The 26,601-nt window shown below is 43.2% G+C and overlaps 1 protein-coding gene across 2 annotated transcripts; it reads right to left on the bottom strand.

Annotated features, from left to right (window-relative positions):
* Positions 1–984: 984 nt before the first annotated feature.
* Positions 985–26,493, bottom strand: CHD1L (chromodomain helicase DNA binding protein 1-like). Of its 2 annotated transcripts, XM_010567444.1 has the most exons (23): positions 26,354–26,493; positions 24,891–25,003; positions 23,986–24,092; positions 22,615–22,729; positions 20,407–20,438; positions 18,189–18,270; positions 16,936–17,098; positions 16,441–16,596; positions 15,144–15,236; positions 14,586–14,682; positions 13,086–13,159; positions 11,872–11,982; positions 9,591–9,705; positions 8,993–9,146; positions 7,750–7,915; positions 6,264–6,409; positions 5,728–5,891; positions 4,817–5,025; positions 3,652–3,750; positions 2,821–2,891; positions 2,458–2,572; positions 2,100–2,208; positions 985–1,396 (listed from the first exon to the last, which is right to left on the bottom strand). In XM_010567444.1, exons 1-23 carry the CDS (start codon positions 26,448–26,450, stop codon positions 1,318–1,320), a joined length of 2,667 nt encoding a protein of 888 aa, XP_010565746.1. In that variant the 5' UTR covers positions 26,451–26,493; the 3' UTR covers positions 985–1,317. The 2 variants fall into 2 exon arrangements, with proteins under 2 accessions (XP_010565746.1, XP_010565747.1); XM_010567445.1 differs by lacking the exons at positions 20,407–20,438; positions 22,615–22,729; positions 23,986–24,092; positions 24,891–25,003; positions 26,354–26,493 and adding an exon at positions 19,575–19,658.
* Between the last annotated feature and the right edge of the window lie 108 nt (positions 26,494–26,601).

Raw genomic sequence — 26,601 nt, 5'->3', positions numbered from 1 at the left:
TCTTCACAGTCAGACTCTGATCCTGCAAGCCCTTTGGCAAGTCCATAGGGGCTGCTCCTGTGAGCAGCTGCAAGCAAGGTCTTACCCACAGCGGTGCTATGCAGCACTAGCTTACCTAAAATTCAGCAGGGTCAAAGGAGATAATGAATCACTTGGGGTTTTCTGGTAGAGCTAAGAGTGAATGACAGAATATCCAACTCAGGAAGCCTTCTTCTAGTGCAGAGCACACCAGTCAACCTGATGAGCCATGGTGGTGCTACAGAGGCCATGTAAAAGCAGCCAACGCGATGTGTGTTGGCAATTAGATAAAGACAAACGTTCCACTGCTTGTGGGGTGATTTCCTATTGGAAGCTGAACTTTAAATTGAATTAAGCTTGGCACCTCACAGTCTCTATAGTCAAAATACTTATTAGGAGAGCTGCTATTGCCTGGCTATACTAAAAATACCCTAAAAATATGCTAAAGCGAACAGTGCCAACAATGCAAAAACCAGGAAAGTTCGCTTCCAATAGAGCAAAGCCAACATCAGAAACTCTGCATTAAGATTTCCTTAAAGTGAATCAAAGGGTCATGGAACCTTTCACACAGCTTTTTGGATAGCAATAAGGTACTGGTTTTGCCCAACAGCTGCAACAAAGAACCGTGTAATGAAAAAACAGTTGTGGGAGAAGGAAAGGTGTAATTTATAAAGTCTTAAATTTTGGCAGCCTTGCACGCCTTTGCCAAGAATACTGGTCAGGATTTTGCTAGATTGTAGGCACGTGATTATGTGGCTAAATTTTATATTTGAACAAATGCAAGTCAAATGGACTTCTGGGAAACTGGAACAGTATAAACAGTTTATACTATGTGGTTGTCGTGCGGTTGACAGCTTCCTTTCCACTGAGACGTCTATATGGGCACATACACAGAGTCCCAGGTAACCTCTAAAAAGCTGCCTGAAAAGAGTTATAGTGAGACAAGGGATGAAATTTGAAGGGGGGGAATATGGCCAAACAATACTGTAATTCCAGGCCCTAGCAATAACTTAATGTAAGGGATAACAACTGACCATCAGTGGAAGTTTAATTATCCACCTCCAAAACAGATCTGGGATTGAGCCAACATCCTTATCCAAAGACTCTTTGAACTCTGACGCAGTCTCATTCCCCTCCAGAGCCACTGACAATATGTAAACGTTCTGGCCAACAAAGGCAGGGAGATACAGGGGCGAATAATGGCTGTGTAAGCCATGCTTCTGAAGCGGATGCATACAGACTGTCTGCGTGATGTTGAGAAGATTTTGGCGCATGTTTCTCAAGAAAAATACTGCATCTTCATGGCTTTGAGACTGTCATGGAAGATGAATATAGTTGTGAGGCAGAGGAAAAGCCTTTATTCCTAGGGAAGTAGTATCTAATAAAAAGTGTCAAGGAAATACTGTCAAGTGTCAAGGAATGCCAGACAACATGTCCACTAAGAGATTCAGCAAGGAAGGAGGCAGAATGCTCTGAATACTGTTGTCTCTGTTTCAGGTTTTCAGTTTCACAGAATTGCTGACAGTGGCAGTATAGCAAATCCCTGTCTTCCTAGAGAAGTGACAAAACAGAGCCTCCTTGTAAACCTCTGTTTCTTTTCCTGGAAGGCGAGAGCAGTGAGCTGTTTTATTACGAGAGCCTGCCCTAACACACACCAGCTCCACCACGTTCAGCCAAGGAAGCAGGTTATCACTTGCTTGGAACATTGTAATGCTTTTTTCACATTCTCACTTTTGCTGCTTTCTGAGTCACTTCCGTTATTCTGCAATTCCAGTCATCTCCCCCACAGACATGGCACATACAGGTAAGTTGATGGCTGTCAACAGAAGACTAGCACCTATTTCTAACAAATTCTGACAGGCATACTGAATCACACTAATCTGTCATTATCACCTAAAATGGTAAGTCCTCACTGTGGAAGGAGTACCTGGATGACAGCAAAGTCAGAGAAACCAAGTTTTTAGCTGGACTGTGGCGCCTATGGCTTGCTTTGCTTCCTCGCTTCGCATTCACCAAGATATTTAGGGGATCATTTCAATATTAAGATTGTAAACAAAGTAAGACATACTCCAAAAGGATACATGAAAGTGGGGATACCCCGTGTTGCCAAATATTTTCGGATGAGCCGCTCGGTACCATACCAGTTGAAACCTTTTGTTGCATACCCAATACGTGGAAGATGCACTGTTGCTGAAGAGGAGGGAACAGAGAGTGCAAACTCTTTAGGACAAGATACACATATAGAAAGCAATCTAGATAAGGACTTCAAGCTACCCAACAAGAACAGAAAAAATATTTTGGAACACAACATATCTGCCATGGAGATCTCACTCTTACTTCACTTCAGAAAAAACAGTACAGGAGGGGTGGAAATTGGTCATCATCTTTAGGTGCAATCACACATGTAAGGATTCACTGTTCTACTGCACAGACACTTACCATTCCTCTTCTTGGCTGCTAAATAAATCTTCTTCAGGCCCTTTTCCAAAGCAGACAGCTTAATGCCAGACAAGTTGTTGGACCGATCCCGGTGCTGAGCTACAATCAAGGCCAGCTAAGGAGAAAAAATGAAATGGAGTCTATATACAGTGCTAAGAAATGCAGTAATAGCTGCTGGAAAACTGCATTACTATTAGCTTTAATAAATGAGAAAAAGATCTCCTTTTCTCTAATGTTTAACTGCAACTTAGCCATGTTCAGTATTCAGTGTCATTATTATTGGGAAAAAGACATAACATTCATTTCACACAGCCTCAAAAACATGTGGACAGAGCAGCACAAAAAGGAGCTTCTCATTCTCACCAAGTCTTGTCCTTTTTTCCTGGACTTTTTATCATCAATGGGGAATAACAGGGTTCCTCCTAACTCCAGGTCTGTCCAGAAAACAAGAACAGAACAAAAACAAAAAATCAGTCCTGAAGAGTCAACAGGCAGTCAATGCAGCAGTGATTTCACTGTCATGTTATGTATTATTCCCCTTGGCTTTCTTTATCTCCTCATGATGGTTTCAGCACTCAGACCCTTTGCCCAGGGAAGGAAGACAGATGTTACCCTTCCCAAGACACACAGACACACACACATCCCAGTTAAAGACCACAAACAGAAACAGAGACACTGGAACAAGAAGAAAGCATCTCCCAGGAAATTAGAAAAACCAACAGGTCCACCTTACAGCTACATGTGCATTCCTCACCAGCTGCAGGTAGCTCAAAACAGCTAATACATGCTCAGGAGAAGGTTAGTGCTTGGAGGGAACCAAAGGCTCAGCTAGCCGAGTACTGCCCGAGGTGGCTTTCATCCTTCTTAAAAGCACTTCGACAGAAGACGCAGTGCTCTGTCTTATATAGTGAAAAACATCCTGCGAATAATGAACATGTTCGGGTTTTTTTTTCTTTTTTTATGGACTTGCAGCATGGATTGGAATGACCAACCCCTATGCAGAGTTCTCACACTCCAAACAAGTCACATCAAAGCACCCACTGTATCACTACTTTCAGAGCTAGGGATACACTTATCTAGAGAAAGACAAAAAACCATGAGTATCAAGGTATCCAGGCTCCTCACTCCTGCAACATCAGTGGGATTTAAGCTCTTTCAAGTATCTTGGCCTAGGGTCAAGTTTTAATCTCTTACCTTTCATCTTTCCTGCCATCTCATATATTTTCCTTGGCTGATCAGAACGAGCCTCCAGAGCTGTAAATAAACCACCCCTTCCCCAGCGGCCGGAGTCATCTAGAATGAAATGACAAGTTAGACTCTTTTTAGAAAGTGAGGTTGAAGACCACCCCTGCAGGAAAGGGACCTACTCCACACAAATGCAATGAATTATTATAAAAACCAGATATGGGAACTACACACAAACTAAAGTCAACCAGTACTCAAGGGACCATCCTACAGGATAAACCTCAGCCCTCAAGAAAAACAAACTTGTTACAGTTCCCTGAAAAACTCTGCGGGAAGAATTCCTTCTTACTGTCCATCAAGGATGCTCGAACAAGCACTAACCGTGTCATTGAGCATATAAACCTGTTGGTATCCTCACATATATGCATATAGGTGTATAGAGCATGCAGCTAGTATGTCCCCAGTGCCTTGGGCTTCCCACAACTAGATGTTTGTTATTTGTGGGCTTTCACTTTCAGTTGGTATTTCCACTTTAAACATGAGGTTTGTTGCTGCGTTTAACAGAAGCCAAAGCAGATTATAACATTCTGCTGTATCCCTGGTCAGAGAGCAGCTCCAACACCCATTCAGGAGGAACCTGGTACTGTGAATTTCTCTCCCTCAGCTTTAGTGTTTTAACAGAGGTCCTTAAATTAGAAACTAGCCTAGAGCCTCTGTATTGTCAGTGTTGAGATATGAGCACTGAGATGCAGAAACTCTGTCCTGAGCCTCTGGAAGTGCCTGTCTCTCTCTGCTGACTGCATAAGGGAGAGGATTTTCAATATCTCAATTCAATCCCTACAGCTTCCATGGGATGAAGAAAAGGCCCTGCTCTCAAGAGGAACTGTCCCCACTTCACCACAGGCATAAAATTTCAAGCCATACAGGCACCTTTCAAGAGGCTCACCCATAAATCCAGAGAGGGCATGAAGAGACCGATGCACACCCTGCTAGCACTTCTGTGGCTTATACATGGTGGAGTAGAGGCTGTATTGCCTCTGTGCCACCCAAGATTAAGTCAGACTCAAATCCCAGTTATTTCAGTCTGGATGGGAATTAGAAACTATTGAGCTAGTAGGGACAATTCAGCCCCCTTGCCCACCTCACCCAACATTACTGTTGTTGTAAGTCCCACCTAGGCAGTGGACAATGATGGCATCCTCCTCTTCTGCTTTGGGGTGGGTGACATCTCCCATGACGTATTTGATACAATTCAGGTCTGCATCTTTGTAATCTAAATTCATGTTCAGCCCAGCCTCATCCTCCTCAAATTCTTCCTCAGAGTCACTTTCCTCTGAAGGAAGGCAAGTAGATGTGTAATGATTTGCCTCCCACCAGGCCATCCTGAAACAAAACAAGAGAAGATGATGTTCAACAAAAAACCAAAAGGTGGGGGGCACACACCTTGTTTTAAATCATTGCACTGAAACACAGGAGACCCAGACTTGCATTTCCTCTGCTCCCCTCCCCTACTTTAGACTGGAAGAAAGTTTACCATAGTTGTTATCTGTGACACTAAGAGCCACATGCCAGTGTCATAAGCCAATTGCAGGCATGGAAAAAGTGAGCATAATGGTGAAAAGGAAGAACATCTGGGAAACAAGGAGGGGAAAGTTAAGACACATGCCAGACAGTCACAGATGTCAGACCAATACATAGCAGCCAACTGTGACATTTCAGAAAGCTTCTACCAAAAGCGCATTGTACATTCAGATATGGGGTTCTTACTCAGGCCACGCTCTAGGAATTAAATTTGAAGTCAGGCAGTGTATTCAGGGGAAAAGAACCCTTCCTAGGGGCTCAAGTCATTTTTCCACCTGCACATCCCTACATTATGCAGTTTGAGCACACAGAGAGAAACATCCTGATGTATGAAGTCATGAGGGTGGCCTGCAGCCATTTTGTCATCTCTCCTTCCCTTATCCCCAGCTCCACCTGCCAGAGTGGGTACAGAGCACAACTTGTTTTCCTCAATCAGACATGGATTTCTAAAGTATAGTGTAATAGACATCAGCTTACAAGTAGTAGATGCAGTACAAACCATACTTTTTCTTGTGTTCTGCCTCTGCTTTTGCCTTCTTCTTTTCCTCCATGAGCCTTGCTCTCTTTGCTGCTGCTTCTTGGCGCTTCTTTCTCCTAGCCTCCAGCTCCTCTGGGCTCAACAAGTGCTTCCTCCTGGTTGACTGTTCCCGGAGGCCTGTGAGAAGGGCCTGGAGAAAGAAAGAAGTATCATGGAAACAAATTGCTCATCTTAAAGCTATGTCTGGTGCCCACCTTAACCTACACTCCTTTCCCATTTGTGTACTTGTCCACAGGTCTTAATCATCAGATCCCAATTGTCAAATAATATGTGGTTTTGTGACCTAAATTTATATGAGTGCCCTGCACACTGTATCTCTGATCTGTTATCAGAATTGCTGAATTGTCAAGCCCTCACATTCAAGAGCCAACTTTACTACATTGACATCCAAACCTTTTAACGTGCCTTCTGCAAGTCATAGGTAAAGAGAGAAAACCATCAGCCTTGTTCTCCACAAGCAAATGAAAGAGCATCATGTGCCTTGTCATGTCTTTTGTCTTACGTTTGCTTTGTTCCGGAGAGCTCTCCCTTCCTTACTGGTCTCTTCAGTCAAGGCTTTCTGAAGATCCAAAAGCTGATCAAATGCTTTTCTATCTTCTCTGCTGGGTTCTTTTGAATAATCTTTGCCTTCGTACACGTACATGTGATCTTTAAAAAATTATTAGAAAGTGTAAAAAGGAACTGAAAGCCACTAACACCTAAAATGTACAGTGAGATCAAAAGAAATTTGGCTTCTCTGTAACACTGTTCTACCCTCAGCAGAAAAAGATGTTCTCTCTCATCATTTTTTTGTATTACCAGTGTCAGCACCATGCAGAAACAAGAGAATCAAGATTTACTTCCTTAGGCAAAAGCTTTTAATTTAAGTCATACTAGCAAAGAACCTCTCTTCTTATTTTGGTCAATTAACTATTTTAAGTTGTGGCTCCATCACTGTTCTTTTTGATCATTCCATCTCTGTCAGCAGTGAATCCATTTAGCTTTGCTATCTAGTTACAGGCAACTTTTGTAAAAGGACAGTAAACTTTTGCTTTTGAGCTCCAAAACAAAATAAAAGCACAGAACTCTGGCAGCCTAGAGTTACTGCTCATCAGGTGAGCTATTTTCCCAATAACTATTACACAGTGTGGTACCACTGCTCCTCTTTAAGTTACCAACAGAAAATGCCACTCTTTAGCTCTCAGCAAATAATTACTGGTTGCTGGCAACTGCTGCAGGACAGGCAATACCTAACCTGCAGGGCTGTATTTCTACTTCAGTCATAGATCTATATTTAAGTACTACCGTGTACTCAAAACAGAAATTCAGTCTTTCTCACTGAATTTGACCCTAGAATAGGGAAAGTATCCTTAGAACTTATTCTCATATAGTATGGGGCTATGAAAAACTAACCGCAATTGTGTGACACGTGGACTGGAAGGTAGAGTACTGAAGACAGAGTAGGTTTGTTCTAGTTGCTTAGACTCCATGACTCCGCATTTCTTATCTCACATTTTGGAATTTAAGGTCATTTTAACTTATGAATTTCATGGCCAATAATCTTTTGTTTGGAGATAAATACAACACACCTGCTACATAGTCTTTCCTTAAGTGACCCTTATATGTCTAAAACTGTAGAGCTATCTTAATGGTTCTCTGTGGGAAAAACAGCATCTGCAATTTGAGTATTTCCCCTTTTCTCGTGAATTTCACCTGAGGTCTCAACATTTTTGAAGTACATGAAGGAATTCAGCCCCCCAACCACTCAACTGGGAAAGTATTGTTACTATTATCTTACAAATAGGCAAATAAGGACACAAAAAGAAGAAAAAGACCAATAAAGGCTTGGAAATAAAGTTTGTTGATAGGCCACAAACAAAATCCAAGTCACTCAATTACAAGTCCACTTTTCTTCTTGCTGCCTGAGAAATACCACCCCTGCCTGGGAAGCCTTCTCTAAGTGCACCCAAGTGTCATGCATTTCATAGGTATTTAGATTATTAACTTACTCTCTGTATCCTCCTCTTCTCTCTCTTCTTTGCATGGCAGCACAACATCCATGATCCACTTCCCTCCTTCTGTCTCTCCAAGGATGTTTTCTAGCTCCACATCCTGTATAGTACTCCCCTCAGAGGAGAGCAATTTATCCAAGCCAAATTTTAAGATTTCACTCAGCTTTAACAAAGAGAAGGGGAAGTTCTGTATTAATATCTCCTAATACCATGCCAATCCCAGTGTCTCAAGCTTCTCAGGCTTAAGTGTAAAGGATATATAAGTGGAGAAATCTAAGCCTTAACGTTACCTGTCAAAATACTTATGCTTTAACACACTTAGTTCTCCCAACACCTGAGGGACAGGCCCCTACGACATGTCTCCCTCAAACATAACTCATCCAGACTTGAGCAGTCATTTTTTTTCAGGGCTAAATGACAAAACAGCATTGTACTGACTGCATTCAAGCAGCTTTCTTCATAGCCAGAAAGACCAGTCTTGGTTTTGCCCCCAACTCCTTAAAACAAAAGCTTAAATACCACAAAAATCCATGGGGACAAAAATTTCAGCATGGAATTTCCTATGGGCTCAGTTCCACTTCTCCCATGGATACATGCTGACAGGGCGGGGAGGGGAGGCTGCGGAGGAAAGGATACACTAATTCCAAACCTCTCCCAGGTTTAGCTCCATACAGGGGATATATTCCCCAAAATGTCACTTTGCTTAAGGTTTTCAACCCAAGTTCTCAGCACAAACCTCAGCTTTCAGGTCAGAATTATAAATCATGCCCTGACTCCTGAGACACTCAATTTGCCAAGAGGTCAACAGAAGGCTGACCGAGTTTCAGACTAGCAACCAAAAGCTGACTAAGTACTTATTATCAGCTCTCTTTGTGAGAGAAAAGCACAAAGACAGGTAAGTTCTAGAAACAATGAGTCAGTTTCCACCGTAGACCTGTTATAATTAAAAATAAACAAGTAAAACAAGGAGAGGTTCTGCCTTCCCCTCTTCTCCAAGAAAACAAACACTTTTCCACCAATGGATGAGTCTCAAAATCATAAAACCTGTCTTCAAACTTCAGATCTTGTCTAGACCTGGAATGTCATTTCGTTCCCGAGACATGCAAAAGCTGACGTGTCAATGCACAACTCCTCCAAAACATAATTTGGCTAGGTTCATATCAGACATGAATATAGAAATGTCCCAGATTGTTTCTGAAGACATTACTGGAGTCAAATTGAGGATATAGCTCTACTTTACCTGTAACTCTGCTGCTCCCCGAGGCTTGGGTGCTCCCAGAGCAAACTGACCCCCTTCTACAATGGCATTTGTCAGCCGAAGCTTAGAAGCAGCTCTTCGGTAGATTATTTCTTCAATTGTATCTCGCCCAATCAAGCGGATAATTTTGACAGGCCTTGAAAAGTTTAAGAAAATTCTTATTATTTTCCTTTTTTGAGGTGCACTAAGGCTGCTTCCTTGCATGGAGCACTATGCCCTCACACACTCCTTTGGTAGGGGAAAAAAAGGCAAGAACAAAATCAACAAAAGTAGTCAGCAGAAATGTAATGCTGATAACAATTGCTTCCTGACACAGACAAAATGCTCGCTGCAGAAGTGCAAGCAAACCTCCAGATTCCCTCTCCTCCTCCAAATCTACAAAGCTCCCACCCTAGACACAAGACAAGGACAAGACTGCATGAGGCTGCAACAGAAAAATGAAGACATGAAATTCTCTCTGCCCTCCTTCTTTGATCTTCCATCTATTGTCCTTTAACCCTCCATTGCCTATGGATAGGGAAAGCAATACTGAGAGACCAAGAGAGTCAGCAATCAAACCAGAAGTAGTAACATTTCTCACTTGTGCTGCCCAATTCGGTGAGCTCGTGCTATTGCTTGCAAGTCATTTTGTGGATTAAAATCACTATCAGTAAAAATAACTGTATCTGCTGCTGTCAGGTTCATGCCAACTCCACCTACAAACAAAGAAGAAGGTCACAAAATAAGTCACCAGCAGAAAATAAAGGAGAAGCTGGAAAATTTATGTTATGCAAGGTTCTGTCAGATCTGATCAACTGTATACAATTCAATCCATCTCTCAAGCCCAAATCTAAGTCTCATAAGGATCTAAAAAGATGGGTAAGCCTTCCATTTCCAGCTTCTAGCTTTCTGCAACAGCCCAAACCCAAGCTGTACTGTGCAATGTAATAAAAAAATATAGGGTGCAAGTGAACCAATGCAAAGGGGACTGGTTGTCAAGACTGATGAACACAGACATATTCTTCTGCTGGCAGGGAGATCAACCCAGCAAGGACTGGTTTCACTGAGGCTATAAGGGACTGCCCAAGTCATGACTTGGCTGCAGCACAGAAGCAACACATAAATACACTGCTGAAACAGTGGAAAAGACTAGGCCCAACTATACAATAACCAGAGCCTAGGTATTTACATGATTTAAAAGTTTTTGAGGTTAGATTTTGGGCTCTCATGGAATGAAAAAACCCTAAAACCCTACAGTTAATTATGGTTTTTTTTTTAATACCCACTATTGTGACTACATACTGTAGTTAAAGAGGAGGGAACCTGCTGCCTTACACTTCTTTCAGCTAATGCCAAGCACCTCTTCACAGCAATCAGAACATCCCTGCAAGCGGAGACAGTCATGCACCTGAAAAATCTCTGTCCTTAACACTAATGGAAATACTGTTAGCACACCTGTTCCCAGCTGAATACAAGATGCTTTGGCCAGACACAGCAATGTGCAGTAAAAACCAAATGTAAGTATGGCTGACATGGGCAGGGAGAGTTCAGGCAATGTGGCAAGAGACACACTTATTCCTACTATCTAGCATTAGGTGCTTCTCTTCAGTCTCTCTACATGCTCCCCTCAATGCACTGCAGTATCACTGGAGCCAGGGTCATCCAGGAAAGTCTGACCAGAAGCCCAAAGGAAAACTTAGTTCAAGTTTGATGCTTGAGATCAAGCAGTGTGGATCCCTCCTCTGGAGACAAGCCTGCCTCTGTGCTTGTTTGAATAGAGAGACAGGGAAGTTTGAAACTGCATAGAAGACACAGATCTGCCTGAGGAACTAAGAGGGGAAGAAGCACAGATGGCAGTCCCATGGTCTTCTCTGCAGTCTCAGGACAGTAAAAGGCTCTCATTTGAGCGTGTCTGCCAGCTAGAGAGCATGTCCATGTTCAGCAAACTTGAGAAGCAATTCCACCAGCTTACTTAAAGGAAGTCTGTTCCTGCCTAAAGTCTGGTCCTTGCAGAAATAAGATGCTAGTGAGATTCCTTAAGCTCAACCTGATACAGGGACAGGCATTATGGGACTTGCAATTAAAAAAAAAAAAAAAAGAAAAAAGTAACTGTCGTGGTTTAACCCCAGCCAGCAACTAAGCACCACGCAGCCGCTCACTCACTCCCCCCCCCATCCAGTGGGATGGGGGAGAAAATCAGGAAAAGAAGTAAAACTCCTGGGTTGAGATAAGAACGATTTAATAGAACAGAAAAGAAGAGACTAATAATGATAATGATAACACTAATAAAATGACAACAGTAGTAATAAAAGGATTGAAATGTACAAATGATGCACAGGGCAATCGCTCACCACCGGCCGACCGACACCCAGCCAGTCCCCAAGCGGCGAAAACCCTGCCCCCCCCACTTCCCAGTTCCTAAACTAGATGGGACGTCACATGGTATGGAATACACTGTTGGCCAGTTTGGGTCAGGTGCCCTGGCTGGGCATGAGAAGCTGAAAAATCCTTGACTGTAGTCTAAACACTACTGAGCAACAACTGAAAACATCGGTGTTACCAACATTCTTCACATACTGAACTCAAAACATAGCACTGTACCAGCTACTAGGAAGATAGCTAACTACATCCCAGCTGAAACCAGGACAGTAACTCAGGTGGCTGCAATATGAAAAGCATCTTAACATCAGCTGCCAAAAGGAAAGCACAGAAACCAGATATCCTAGCTGAGAGACCCAAGTTCAGGATGTGTCTTGTCTCCCTCAAAAATCTCCCACATGAAGAGGCTCTGCAGGATTCAGAACTCCCTGAAATCTTGCCAGAGCAAGCAAAGAAGAGTGCAGAAGCAAGATGGGTTGTTTGTCTCACCTTTCCTTACTTACCTGCTCTGGTGCTCAGCAGGAAGATGAAGATGGGCTGTTGACCAAAGTTCTTAATAGCAAGGTGTCTCTCTTCACCCCTAACAGAACCGTCCAGCCGCTCGTAGCTGTAGCCTTTTCAAACAAGCAACATGTATGTTTCTGAAATTCTGCCTATGCTCTTGCCTTCTTACCTCATTCTCTATTGTCTCACTGCTGTCCTGAATCTTTTTATGCCAAATCCTCCAGCCCTGATTCTCATTTTATTGCCTTCAACTCCTTAATTCTTTCCCAGTTAAACCTTGTATAAACTGAAATAGTGACCCTGACTTCCAGATTGACTGTTGGCAAAGGGTAATTTAGCTAAGTCTGAAGCAGAGACTCTAGCATTTAATTTATTGGTTGGAAACACAACAGGAAAATTCAGAGCCAAAGCAAAAGAACATTAGCACACAGTTCCATTTCAGACTATGCCGTGCTGGCTGTTGGCCCCCACAAAACAGGCCAACAACCATTGGATCCTCCTTATGCAAACTCCCACAGGCTTCAATGTGTGCTTTCCTGTGAGCAAGCAGTATGGGATATGGCCCTACATTTGGCTTTATCCTACGTTATTAGTTAAACAAAACCATAAACACCAAACAAAAGCCTCTTTCATGGGAAATCCTACATAGGCATGGAGCCATGTGGATTGAAACAAAAGAAAGTGTCCCAACAACACTTTGGTAACCTTGCCAAAAATGGTTTGATCCAACCTGTCCTCGCAGACATGTTGGGGCCCCACTGCCAACAACTTTTTTAATCAAAAATTAATCTACTGGTATGTATGTGGCCCAGTTTGTGTTTTGTGCTAGACAAACTGAATCTAGAGCAAGTCTATTGCCTTCAGTGCTATTACTTCAGCACGCCGGTACATAATTGAACACAGGTATATAATGAAACATTGCTACCTTGCCATCTGTTTAGCTCCATTTTATTGAGGAACCAAAGCTGAAACTACTTTGAAGAACATTTAAGTGCCAGCTCATTTCAGGCAGGTGGTAACACAGCAAAGAACTGAACTCAAGACCTTCCAACTCACAGCACCACTGCAAGAATATGGTTTCTAGCTACTAAGAAGCAGTAAGTCCTCATCACAGTCCCTTCTCCATCCCAGGCAGATCAACCAAATCAGAGGAACAATATATGGCAGAGATCATTAGGATAAGCCCTCTGCTGCCAAAGCATACAAAGCATACCTCTATAGTCCATGTAGTCTTGCAGGATATCAAGCAGTTGAGTCATCTGAGAAAACAGCAAGACACGGTGGCCACTGGAAGAAGAACATAAGACACCAAGAGCCTCAACGTACTGTGACAGCATTTCACAGAGTGGTAGAGGGGTTACAATAGCTTAACCAGTCACTGTTACACAGCAAGGCCTCATCAGCTCTGTACACTAGTGCCATGGCCCATTCCCTCACCACATTTTCAGCCCCACATCCAGATGCAAGCAGTCAGCCTCATCTGCCATCATCAGTTGCCATGCCTAGAGTCGCACAGACGTAACAAGGCTCTGGCACAGCTCCGCTGCTGGCTGGATGCAGCCTGGCAAGGATCCAAAGAAGCCTGTCTAAAAGCATCCTCAGCTTCAACCTAGCATCACAACATCTTCCTCACCATGTGACCTGCCACACCAGACTGCTCTCAAATCACACACTACAAAGCATCTTAAATGCTGGGCAAATGTAGTATCAGCATCTCTGTGACAGCAGAGCATTTTCTCCTCCAGCAAATGACCCTCAGAGATCAAACTCTGCCTACAATCACGTGTAAGTGAGAAATCAACTCTCCTCCCTCCCAGCTCTAAGCCTCAGTGCTCTGTTTAAATCAGACTTCGCTGTAGAGCAGAACACAGGCGTTTTCAAGTCCAGAATTTGCACAGAGCTGCTCCTGTGGCAAAGGCATTCAAGGGAGAGACACCCACTCACAAGGTGCTACACAGCAGAAGGACAAAGACCTCCACAACCATATCAGAACTTCCAAAGGTCTGTTGAAGCTCTGTCCTTTGGAAGTAGTCAAAGGGAAATTGCAGCCCAATTAAGAGAAAAGGTTGAATTTGCATCATGCAGGAGGCACTGTTTCACAGACTGCATAAAAATGTAAACCGCAGTTTGATTTGCCTCCCATCTGAGAGCTGGAAGTGAATACCCAAGGTCCTTTGGTTCCAGGTTCTGAAGTCACCAGAGCCCAGCACCAGGAGTTCTGAATGCCATTCCCAAAGCTAAAGTTTCAGCTTCTTCTTGGTTTTTGGTTCAGTCAAATTTCTTTTTCACATTTGTTATGCATTCTGCCTCCCAGGCTAACACAGGCATGGTAGCACAATGGCACTCAACTGATGCATTGGAGGCTACTCTCAGGAAACCCACAGTTAAACCAGCTATGCTGAATACCATGTCAGATGGTTATTCTCCCAGGTTCCCAAATATGAGAACATGTGAGAGAGTTAGTGAAATGTTTTGAGAAATGTTTAAAGGGAAGCTATAAAAATCCTTGAGGTTCCTCTACCATCTCTAATGCAGCTCCTTATACTGAAATGACTTCTTTCAGGTAGTCAGTAATGTGCAACAAATAGGGCAGTGCTTGTGTTGTGATGAATATCTGCTCAATCTATGGCTAAATAAGGTAGTTTGACTTCCCAGTTTACCTTGCCTCCCTATGCCAACCCCGCCCTATCTTCTTCACTCCAACATGACATACCCAGCATACAAGAATGAAAGGAGTTTATCCAACAAACACAGCTTGCCACTGGCTTCAACAATATGGTCTCCAATCTCAAATGGTTCTGGCTCAACACCTAGAACAGAAAGGAGTTTCAGAAGCAGACCTAATACCATGCAAGTAACAACTCAACAGCGGTCAACTTTAGTGTGTCTGCATTGCCAACTATCGCCAAGCAGAGCCCCATGATGCTTGCTTGAGAAGTGATGATCCTTCTCTGTCTCTAAAGAACACACTCAGTAGTTCACAAAGCATTGTTATTTCATCGTTTAGGTGCGAGCAGATGCACTGATGAGAAAACAAGTGGAGAGCTGCAGTGAGAAACTCAGACTTCACACAGTCCCCTACTTTACTCCTCATTATTGATGAGCTGTCATAAGTTGGAACTGGTCAGAAACTCACAGCTGGTTCTGATTCAAGTACAACATTGTTTATTACTTGCTGCTTCTAAGTATTACACTGCCAAGCAATAATAAAAAACCATTGTGTAAAACAAGAAACTTATTTCTATTTCAAGAGAGAGGAGTGCTTTCTTACCATTGAAAAGGTATGGGTGGGCAACACACTTCCGAAGCTGAATTAAGACATTCTGAAGTGTAACCTTTCTTCCTGTTTCACTTTCAAATGCATCTGGAACAAAGAGCACAGAAAAGGATCTGAGCAGGAAAGCCTGTGCTCTGTCAATGGGTGTGACTGGGAATGCCTAGGCACCAAGCACTGCTCTGCAGTGCTTCAGCACTGGAGTATCTCTCTCTGCATATGACATCTGCATTTGAATTTCCATCTCAAGAGTAACACATCTGTTTTCATGGACCAAACAAAGTTTCCCTCACAGTTTTTGGACAAGCCTTTAGAAAAAGACCCTGATGAAAACTACTCTGCCTGTCAAATTCCCTGAAACTTTCTGGACTCCCTGGAAAGAGTCACTGTCATTTTTCTAAGAGTGAATTATAGATCTAGAAATCATCAAAAATAGTGAAAGAAATTTGGTGCAGTTCATTCAAATTTTCCAACAAAAAACAGTAATACAGCAGAGTCAAGATCTACTGGGCAACCAGGAAGTTATGAAGGGTTGCACTGTTGTGAGGAGGAAAAGAAGATATGTGCACATATGCTGACTTTAGAAGAAGGTTCAGCCTGCCTGGTGATGTGCATGCAAAGTGCCAATGGCTCCTTGATGCACCAGGCATTAGCCCTAGAAGAACAAAAGGTCTCCATCCCCCCAGTTTTACTTTCCCTACGACACATAAGCACTGGCAAGCCATATGATGTGGTATGCCTCGATAGAAAAGGAGGATTTGAGAGAGAAGCAAATACTTTCTCTCTCATACCTCAGGATGCTTTGTTACAGTTAGTTCATGCGTGAAGTGACAAGGAGTGAGCTATAATGGTAAGAGTCTGTGGATACATTGTCTATATGGCCCTGAGTACATTTAAATTTCCTGTATGGCATCTGTACTACTATTGGAAAATTTGCAAAAATCCACAGATCCAAAATTTCCCATACTACTCTTTTGTTTGAATACAAAAACATGGAATAGGAGCAGACTTACTTGATAATAAGTATTTTTAATTAGAGGCTGGCCCAAAGCTGAAGCCTGAAGCTGACCCTCCCCAGCTCTGCAAAAGCTCAGCTCTAGATTCATATGTCTCTGATGTTATCACAAGCTAAAAAATCACAAATCAAGCAGCCCAAAGCACTGAATTTAGCATGTTCATTCTATGCATATTCTGCAGACCAAAGTACCTTCTCCTTCGCAACAGAGCATGGATTTACAAAAGGAATTAATTTTGGTTTTAAAAGTAGCTGATAGGGTTCAAACCCCTCAGTTACCTAAATCTTTCATCAAAATGGCCTTGTAGTACTTCCTTTGCAGAGCTGACATTCCATGGTACAGAACCACCTCCACCTTCTTTGGCAGCTCTGCAGCCACCTCAGACTTGACTCTTCGAAGCAAAAATGGCTGCAGAAGATTGTGCAATTCCTTGGCTATGCAGAGGCAGGGGAAAAAAAGAGCAAACTACTGCATTAAGCATAAGGAATTTATACAGTACCTTCAAAACTATACTGTCAAAATAAATATGTAAGGAACTTTACATCTATCAGTGGAATGATTCAAGCCCAATTTTACAGAGAAACCAAAACACAGCTGCATACCTTAAATACATAAGAGCTACATTAAAGTAAGTAATTATTACTTTTAGTGGCTTTGTTTTAAAGCTAGTCAGCATTAAAAAAAAAAGGCAAATAAAGGGGACACAACATTTCTGCTTCCTAGTCAAGATAACAGATCGTTCTGATTCAAGTACAACATTGCTTATTACTGACCTGGCTCACTTTCCTTTTCGATCGCTTGGTAATACTCAACAAACTCTTTCACTTGTTCCCTAGGAAAGATGTCAGGCTCAATAAGGCTGAGTAAGGAGTACAGTTCCTGAAGGCTGTTCTGGATTGGAGTGCCTGTGAGTAGCAAGCTGAAGCCTACTGAAAACTGAAAGAACCAGCAACAAAACAAAATTATTAGGAGAAAATAACTGGAATGAAAAGTTACTTAATATACAACTCCGCCCACACCACTCCTAAGCTTAACTTAAAGATGACAGCTGGCACAGAACTGCCCGCAGAATTCTGCAAATATCTGCCAAAACCATCCGACATAAAGCAGTGAAATGAAACTGCAAAAGCCTATGTTCCATTTCTATCTGCTGGCTAACTGACGAACACAGCAACATTATCTGGTCCAAGTTGCTTACAGTAATCCTTGTAAAGAGAGTTGGGGAATATGGTTACCTTTGAAAAAATACAAGTCTTCTCTCAACTTTGGTAATAGAAAATATGTTAGAAGGAGAGCTAAGGTAAATCATGCCTATTTCTTTGTGACTACAGCCAAAGCTACTGAGATACAGACATCATGGACAATATGTTCAGAAGATGCAAGACTTTCAGGAATTTAATAAAAAAATTATTTTCCAAGGTACCGTAGCTCATTGTTGCTGATGCCAACCCACACATAATGCCCACATTTCACTGCCATGACAAGAAGCACAGCCTTCACTCAGGCATTCATTGTACTCTGGCAGGGTGCTTTGGAAGCTGGAGCAATTCTACTAATTTCAATTAACAAGGGTGGCTCCCTTAAATGGGACAATGGAAGTCAGAAGTTCATGACTTGAGGTCCCATGAACTAGGCAAGGGTTCCTTCACCCTCCCAGAGCTGCAGATAGCCTCTTGTCACTTTATATTGTCTTAGGTCAGCAAGACTTCTACTACTTCAGTAGCACAGCTGTGGTTCAGCACTACGTATGGCTGCTTTACATTTTTAAGTCTCTCAAATTGCTCCAGTGTGTCAAGCCCAAACATGAGTCAGAATGAGAGATAAGCTCCAAATACTGTCCACCTCCATGCAAAGCCAACAAGACAGGCCTTTATTTGTCTGCCACTAAATATGGGAATCTGTTCACAAACTCTGATGGAAACTGGTTGTGGCCCAGAGCCTGATAACTACTCAGAGGAACAAACAGAGAATCTGTATGCTATACCGAAGAGGAAAAAGCCTTTAGATTCTAGATGAGTTATTTTACCTCAGAAAGCGTCTTGTAAAGCAGAGAACTTTGATTTTTCAGTCTGTGAGCTTCATCTACAACCAAGGCAGCCCAGTTAAAGCTGAACAAACACAAAACAGCATCTTCAGATAGGGGCTGACAATTCATTCTTATAAGTACAGAAAGACTGAAATAAATGGTGGCTCTGCTTGGCTGAACTTGAGATGGTCCCACCCCATGAACAACAAGCAAACATCACAAGCAGGGTGGGAGGAATTCACAGGTACTAGTTTTCAAGAGCCAACACAGCTTCTTAACTATAGCCTGGGTGAGTTTTTCTGAAATCGAAAGTAAGTAAATTCACTTCAATTTGTTGCTTTTCTCTCCACCCCCATTACTATGGGGAAAATGACATAAGCACAAGTTAGTCAAACATTCAAGGTCTATGATTTGGAAAAAGAGACATGAAACTAGGCCCTAGCATCTGTGCAAAAACCCAACCATCATGAGGTAGTGATGGCAGAGTGATTACAAGTATTTTGCAAACCACCCAAGACAGGAGCTTCAACTTATTCTGGGTTCGTACAGCTATACGCAGTAGGCTTAGCTCAAGCAGGCTGCAGAATCAGTGGTGATCTAATAGATCCACTAGGCTTAATACAAACTCCAGATCTTTTCAACCTCAGTCTTTGTGCCTGCTTATCACTAGGGTTTCAACTCCCACATCACACAGTCAAGTCTGGCTGATCGGTAGACAAGGGAGGGAAAGCATGACCCTCCAGCTTTTCTTACCCACACATTTCTCTTCCCAGTGGAATACAAGGGCTGGAATCAGAGTGACCTACATTCTCCCCACAGCCTTTTTGTTTGCCTTGATTCCCCTCTGCTATTTAAGAGTGGTTCTCCATTGCCAGGACAGTCAAATACCATTATACTTATTCTACAGGCTCAGCAGCTGAAATGCAGAGGGAACGCTGCAGCATGAAGCATTGCAGAAGCTCATGCGCAGAGCAGAGTCTGATCTCTCATGCATTACATTAGAGCAGGGCTCTTGCTCAACTCATTTGTGCTGTTACACTGCTTGTAAGGAGTGGTGTTGGTGGGACATCTGATAACTGTGACCCACCTTTACAAAGTGCTTCAAGTGCTCCTACACAGGACAAGGTACAAATGATTAGCAACCACTTTTTTCAGAAGGAAGACTAGAGGGCAAAAACAACCAAACTTGATTGACATGGCTCTGATGTTATGTGCTAGCCTTAGAAGTAGGAAACTACGCTGGAGCTGACATTTCTGTCATACCAGGGCTAGTTACTTGCTCTCCCTGAGTACTATGTACCAGGGCTAAACTGCAAAATAAGCAGAATCATATGCAGCAGAGCAGGACATGATGTGGAACTGTAAGGACGGTATGGTGATAGCTACCTGTCATTAGGCCTGGCTTCTACCATGATGCATTCATCCAGCAAAACCTGCTATTTCCAGCAGTGACCAAGGACAGGTGCTTTCCCGAAAGACAACAGGGTGCCCATAGGAGGCCTGACTAGTTCTGGGAGATCCAAAATTGTGTCACTGGGGCCACTGGGTTTCTGCTCCCACAAAGATCCTCAGCCATTCACGATAGCTGGCTGCCCCCAGCATTTGTCAAAGCACTTACCACTATTGCAAGGCATTGGCACTATTACTAAAAAGTATGAAAATTCCTCCCCATTTCAAGTGTAGGCTTCTGTAAAATCCTGCATGACCATTACAGTACTTTCTACAGGCTGAATTTCACCTGTATAATCAGTCTTGCTAGAAAGCATAATGCTCCAGAAGCCCTCCACAGTTCTGACTGGTGGCAAGAGGCAATAAACTTCAGGATATGGTAATAGCACACGATCACCATAGTTTAATGCAGGTCAATTTCAGCAAATTTTGCATCCAGTACCTTTATAATCTGAAGCTCTTGAAGATCTCTGTTCTAAATATCAGGCTTCTGGATTGATATTTAGTGTACTGCTTTAAGTCACTATGTATCATATTATTTTGAGTTAACTGGCTTGAAAACTGTCCTTGGGGGAAGTTCATGTACGCACTAGCTGACATTAAAGATTCTTCCCTGAAAGTTGGTAAAGGCAAAGCTCTAATCACAAGCAAAGAACATCCTTGGCTCTTGTGAAACAACCATGGGATCTCACACACATGCAAATATACACTTAAGAAATCACTGACAGACGTGCAGAATTAAATTTGAAAAAATTAAAACCAGACTCACAATTTTAGAAATGCTGCATCTTTCAGACAAATCTGCAATGAAAGAAAAGGAACCATTATTTATGACAAGTAAATACACCAGTTAAGAAACAGAGCATCTTTTTGTCTACTTTCAAACTATGGTGGAATGGAGCAGAGTGGAATGAAGCCACTTACTACCTGAGGAAAGTAACATGACAGTTATTGTAACCACAAGCTGTTGTGATCCTACTTTTTAACTCTTCTCTCGCAAAGCACAAGCAATAAAACCTCAGAGAATTAATAGAAATTTACAGACACCATAAATGCTCTTCGCCTCTGTAAAGTTTGTTCATATCCTTCTCTTTCAGTATGAAACAGCATGCACCTTCAGCATGTTGTGATTTAACCCCTGCTGGCAACTAAGTGCTACACAGCTGCTTGCTCACTCCCCTCTCTTAGTGGGATGGACAAAGGGATTGGAAGGGTAAAAGTGAGAAAACTTGTGGGTTGAGATAAAACCAGTTTAATAATCGGAATTAAAAAAAATTGTAATGAAAAACGGAAAATAACAAAGAGAGAATGTGCTGGTTTTGGCTGGGATAGAGTTAATTTTCTTCCTAGTAGCTAGTATGGGGCTATGTTTTGGACTACAGTACAGAGAAATAAAACCCAAGAAAGACAAGTGATACAAATGAAAACAATTGCTCACCACTAACCTACTGATGCCCAGCCAGTCCCCGAGCAGCAGCTCCTCCCCTCCCAACTTCCCCCCTAGTTTTATTGCTGAGCAGGATGTCATATAGTCTGGAATATCCCTCTGGTCAGTTGGGGTCAGCTGTCCCAGCTGTGTCCCCTCCCAACTTCTTGTGTACCCCCAGGCTCCCCACTGGTGGGTGGTGTGAGAAGCACCTGTGTAAGCACCTGTGTAAGCACTGCTCAGCAATAAGGAAAACATCCCTGTATTATCAACACTATTTCCAGCACAAATCCAAAACAGCCCCATACTGGCTACTGTGAAGAAATTTAACTCTATCCCAGCCAAAACCAGCACAAGTATCACAATCTTTTTGACTCTAAGCAAACACATGCTTCAGTGGATAATCTAAGCTATTACAATGACTTGCTAATATCCCAAAGTGCAAACATTGTTTGCCCAACTTCAGATTCAAAGAGGAAGAGAAATCAGGTCACTCAAGAAATCCCTAACACAGAATTTTATCCCCCAAAGCAACAGAGACAAGAAAAATACTAGCTAAGTGAGTATCTCGATACAGTTGATCACTTTCTTCGTCTTCTTTCAGTATGAGCACCTCCATTTATCACATTCAAGACAAGGGTTATCACTGCTACCCATTCCTACTTGTGCAACGTGGAAAAAGATGCAGGTTCAGAGTGGTCAGCACAGGTCACACAGCTCCCAGCAGAAGACAGTGAAATACTGGAAGAGAAGGAATGCAAAAGGGCAACGGGAAAGGGAGATGGGGGGGAAAACCACCAGGAGCTGTAAGTGATGCTTTACATCTAATTTCAAGTTGGTGTGTTTGTCAAGAGATTGTTAAAATAAAATCAAAGTGCTGATATGAAGTAACACCCGAGTGGGACTGACTCATAAGAGAAAAATAAGGGCTTTTTCCCCACTCCAGATAACTAAGCATCAGATCATGCAAAGTCCAAAGCAGTGACCCAAGGAAGCAACCCTTTTCTGGTTGATTCCATTTAGAGCAGGACAGGACCTTCTTAGGTGAGCTCTGATCAGATTCAGCCCGAAGTCCTATCAATTGTAACTGGAACCTCACCATTTTGCAGTCCAGAAATGAGTTGTCTGAGGAGGCCACGCTGAAGAGGGCACAAAAAAGGCAAACTCTAAGTGTTCTTGCGTTGCCTGATTAATAGAATCTTAATAAACGTCACATGTGTCTACACTTCTATTAAATGTTAAAGGTCTGTAAGGCACCATACAAAGACAATGCAGATACCATTAGCATTAGTTAGGGATGGATGTGTCTGTTTTCTTTACTCAAGGTGTGATAGAGCTATACAGTAAGGCTGGAGTTAAAGTAGATTATCTTAGGGACACAAAAACTGCAGCAACTTAGATAAGTTGGTGAAATGGGTTACAGAGTAGAAAATCACTGAAGAAGGTCAGAGATGACTACGGAGGACAAGGCATGAGCTGGGCAGTACAGAGGAATGGAAAAGGTGAGGAAAAACTTGAGCCCTCCTTTCAAGTGACAAAGACATCATGTACCTCATACGTTGTCAGGAGCGCATGGAAGTGAGATTGCTCTTTCAGGTTCTGCTGCAGTTTGGGTCGCTCCTCCTTGTTGCCTATGTATGTCACAAAGGAAAGACCTGGAGCAAACCTGTTGTCAGGAGAAAGACAGAGCAAAAACAGTGAGCCAAGCTAAGTCTTTCATGTGTTTATGACCTGGACCCCCATTATCAAACATAGCTACTGCACAGATAATGAGAATCTCCTATCCAAACACCCTAGCCTCCTGTGAGATGTGGTTGATCTCAGCTTTTGAATCTAACCCCTTCCTGATTAATTTGTATCTCAGGTTGGCACCTCGGCTGCCGGTTCTAGTTTGGACAAGTCCCAAATAAACTGTGTTCTCCTAGGTTTCAAAGTCCAAAGCAGATGATTGAAAACCAGTCTCATGGCCCATCTGCTATTCTGAACTGAAAAAGCTCATGAGAAGCAGGTGAATGAATACAGTTTGGTCAGTTGGGACCAAAGAATTGGCCTCAATCATGCTAAAATAAAGGCAAACAATGTCTGAGCAAACAGGTCCAAGTCAGGGCCTCAAAAATCTATCCTCTTAGTCAAAAAGCAGATAAAACTAGTTCCATGGAGGAAGAGCTGGGACCATAAAATTCTTCCTCGTTTAACCCCACCACTGATATTTGCCTAATGTTCCTCCTGGGTAGCTGTTCACTGCTGATCTATGAAGGAATGCACTTTCCCCCAACTATTCCAACTGCAAGTGTATCCAAATCAGGCCAGCTCAGTTCAGAACGTAACCTGGATGACTTCAGATGCTGAGAGACAGCATTGGCCGACAGCCACACAGACAGGCTTCTGTTCTAATCTTTAACTTTCTGCTCTCCCTCTTAAAAGGAATCTTTGGGCTCCAGCTTAAAAACGTACATATTCCAGGCATAGCAAATGTGCCACCAGCACAGTCATTGCACCCCAGTGACGACGGGTTGCATGCACAAATGTAATGTATTTTGCATGCGTATGTGAGCATGCCAAGAAAGATACTATTCAACTTGGGTCTTACCTTTCATCATACAGAATCCTGGTTGTCTTCAGCAGATTTTGCCTAAGAGAGGCTGAGCATGGAGGGTTACAAATCAATAAAAAGCAAGGAGCTAGTGGGGGCATTTGGACTGAAAGTCAGCCAATGCAAGTTGGATGAATTAATGTATACCACAGCATTGTAAAGACTATGCATTAACGGTATAGTTTGCATAGATTTGTTGGTTTAGTAGCTTCCTTTTTTACTTTTTTCCTTTTGAAAGGAAGAAAACTGTTGGACTGAGCACATTTGAAGAGAATCTTTGTAACTTGCTGTGCAAGAATATGATGAGCCAGACAACTGTTGAAACTTACCTCTCCAGTTCCTCCTTCCAGTTGCTCAGAACGGACAGAGGACAAAGTATGAGAAATCTTTCGTTGTTTGTTATTTTTTTTGTCAAATAAAGAAGTAGAGAAATAGTCTAGAAGGCAAAGAAAACAAATTTTTTGATAACAAGGAAAGGGTTCAACCCAATAGCCTGAACCTACATAAACTGTCTCCTTGTTAAGCTTTGTAGCTAGTTCCCACAGGTTCTCTAGCACAAAGCAGAGCTAACAGAATATCAAATGAGCTCCACCATCATGACAAAAAAGTTTAGATCCCAAAACATGACCTCGATATCTGGAGCCCCTTTCCAAAGGTCTTTCTCCCACAGTCAAAAAAAAGATCTACCATACATCACTTTCTAAAACTATCAGTTTGTTATTTAAGACCCATTGAATACCACCCACTGAACCAAAACACAAACAGTCATTTTCCAACAAAACTGAAACCTACGAAAAACTTAACAAAAAAACCCAAACAAACAAACAATCCTCTGAAAAATTTACACCTGTAAATTTTAATCCACGTGTTAACAAACTCAAAAATCATCTTGCTGCAGGTGCATCAAAACAACATCATCCTCTCTGTACTGGCTGTGTGCTGTGCCTTCAACTCCGCACACTATGAATTATGCATTAAGGTGTCTGTATAACATGACCACTCATCTTTTTACAAAACCCTGAAACCTTTTTAGAGAGTTACTCAGGACTTAACAGTTGTTTTAAGTGATTAAGGAATGAAAGAAACAATGAGCTCTCTCTTTTGAGCATGGACTTCAGAAAGGGGCTGCTTAACTGACCAATTGTTAGGGTGTTTTTTCTTTTTTCTTCTGCAGAAACACTGGGCTAAAAAACACAGGTAGGCAAAGATCATTTTCCAGAAGAAGAAGACACACCTGACAAGTCTTCCCAAGACCCATCTCATCACCCAGGATACAGCCGTGCTGGACCTCATAGCATTGCACCAGCCAGTTTACACCTTCTATTTGATAAGGGCGAAGCTGGATGCCTGGGAATAAGAGCAATTTTTTACACTTACACAGTCATTCAATACACTCTATACACAGTTATAGCTTGAAGCCACCAGAAACAGGTCCTGCCCAGAACAGGCCTTCCCAAACATCTGCCTTACAGGAAAAGCACACCAGTTTTCAGCAGAAGTTGGTTTACCTGGCTGGAGAGCAGAGACACCAGTGCTATAGCAAGTCCATTAAATTAAACCATATTCAGGAACTTGTACACACAAAAAATGCCCTGACTCATTACAAAGGCCTGTACAAGAAACCTAATCCAATAATTAAGCCACTACTTTGCATTCCTAACAGACGGCTTGATTTTCAGCTCCAGCCACTTTTTAAAAATAGGTAAGTACTACATATAGGGAGGCACTTTAGGCTACTGAAAATGCCCGTAACACTCTACTATTGTATAATAATAATTGCTCAGCAAGATGTTTTCCAGCTTTCCTATGCTTCAGCTAGGACAGACCTCAAGTGTAGGTCACTGTAGCTACTACCACCATTGCAATCCTTATTATGGGGCACAATATATCAAAACAATTACAAAACAAGCCAAGTAGGAGTTCTTAAGATCTTTCCTCGTACCTAGAATCAAATGCTGTGTATTGTTAATAGCGTTACGCCATTGCTGCCTTCTCCTCCCCCGGGGAAATGTACACACTGAGCGTGTGAAGTAACTCACCAGCCCTCGGGAAACAGAAACCCCAAACCAGCACAGGGACTGAAATATGGGCTCCCCACAGCTAAGGAAAACACAGGAGCAGGCTGGATAGCCCAGGCACTCCCCTTTAGCATCCACCCTTCAGGCAGCGGAAAGCGCTTTAAAGCATTCACGCTCAATGTCGACCCACTTTGAGGGGGATGGACGTTGCCCCGTGGATCTGTTCCTGCAGCACAGGCCTGTCTAAGGCTGTGCAGAGGCACGGGAGTGGTAAAAGCAGGGCTCGGGGAGCCGAGCCCCTGACCTCAACCACCCACCTCACCGCAAAGCTGAGGTAGAGCGTGACTGGAGCAACCGGGGGAAGATTTACACAGAGCAGCGAGCAATCACCGCTCTTTGCGGCAGCTGTAGCCCGCTTTTACAGGCCGGGGAGCCACCCTTATTTACACCTTTATTTAATTTCAGACCTGGGGGTTGTTAACACGGAACCCAGCCCATTACAGCTGCACAGCACCGGGCAGCCGCAGGGCCCCTCCACCGCCTCCCGCCGTCCTCTCACACAAGCCGCCTCCCGCCGTCCTCTCACACAAACCGCCTCCCGCCCCCGACGCGCGTTACCGCTACCTCCTTCCCCCAAGTAGCCCGGAGCCTGGCCGGCTACCGGCGGCAGCCCCCTAACCTGTCAGACCCCACCGGTAAATGTCCGCCTCCTCCACTCCCGGACCCGCCGCCCGGGCGCTGGCGGCGCGGCGAAGCGCTTGGAAGAAGCGAGACATGGCGGGGCAGCCTGTCAAGCACCGGCAGACACCGCGCTGTTTCTTCCCCCGCCTCCAGCTCCGGGAAGGGCGCAGGCGCCCGCAGGGCCGGCCCATCAGGCGGGGCGAGACCCGAGGACCGCCCCGCTAAAGGGAGGACTCGCTGCCGCCG

This window comes from Haliaeetus leucocephalus, unplaced genomic scaffold (assembly GCF_000737465.1).
Source record: "Haliaeetus leucocephalus isolate CR32 unplaced genomic scaffold, Haliaeetus_leucocephalus-4.0 Scaffold228, whole genome shotgun sequence".
In the NCBI taxonomy this organism is placed as follows: Eukaryota; Metazoa; Chordata; class Aves; order Accipitriformes; family Accipitridae; genus Haliaeetus; species Haliaeetus leucocephalus.
This window is presented reverse-complemented; position numbering and strand designations above follow the sequence as displayed.

Bases quoted from the DNA above. Each gene is read 5' to 3' on its own strand.
- CHD1L (XM_010567444.1), bottom strand. From the start codon at position 26,450: ATGTCTCGCTTCTTCCAAGCGCTTCGCCGCGCCGCCAGCGCCCGGGCG. The intron at 16,597-16,935 runs GTCAGTAATAAG...GCCTCTGCATAG, and splicing joins CGAAAAGGAAAGTGAGCCAG to CCAAGGAATTGCACAATCTT. The intron at 3,751-4,816 runs GTGGGACTTACA...ATTTCATTCTAG, and splicing joins CATCATTGTCCACTGCCTAG to ATGACTCCGGCCGCTGGGGA.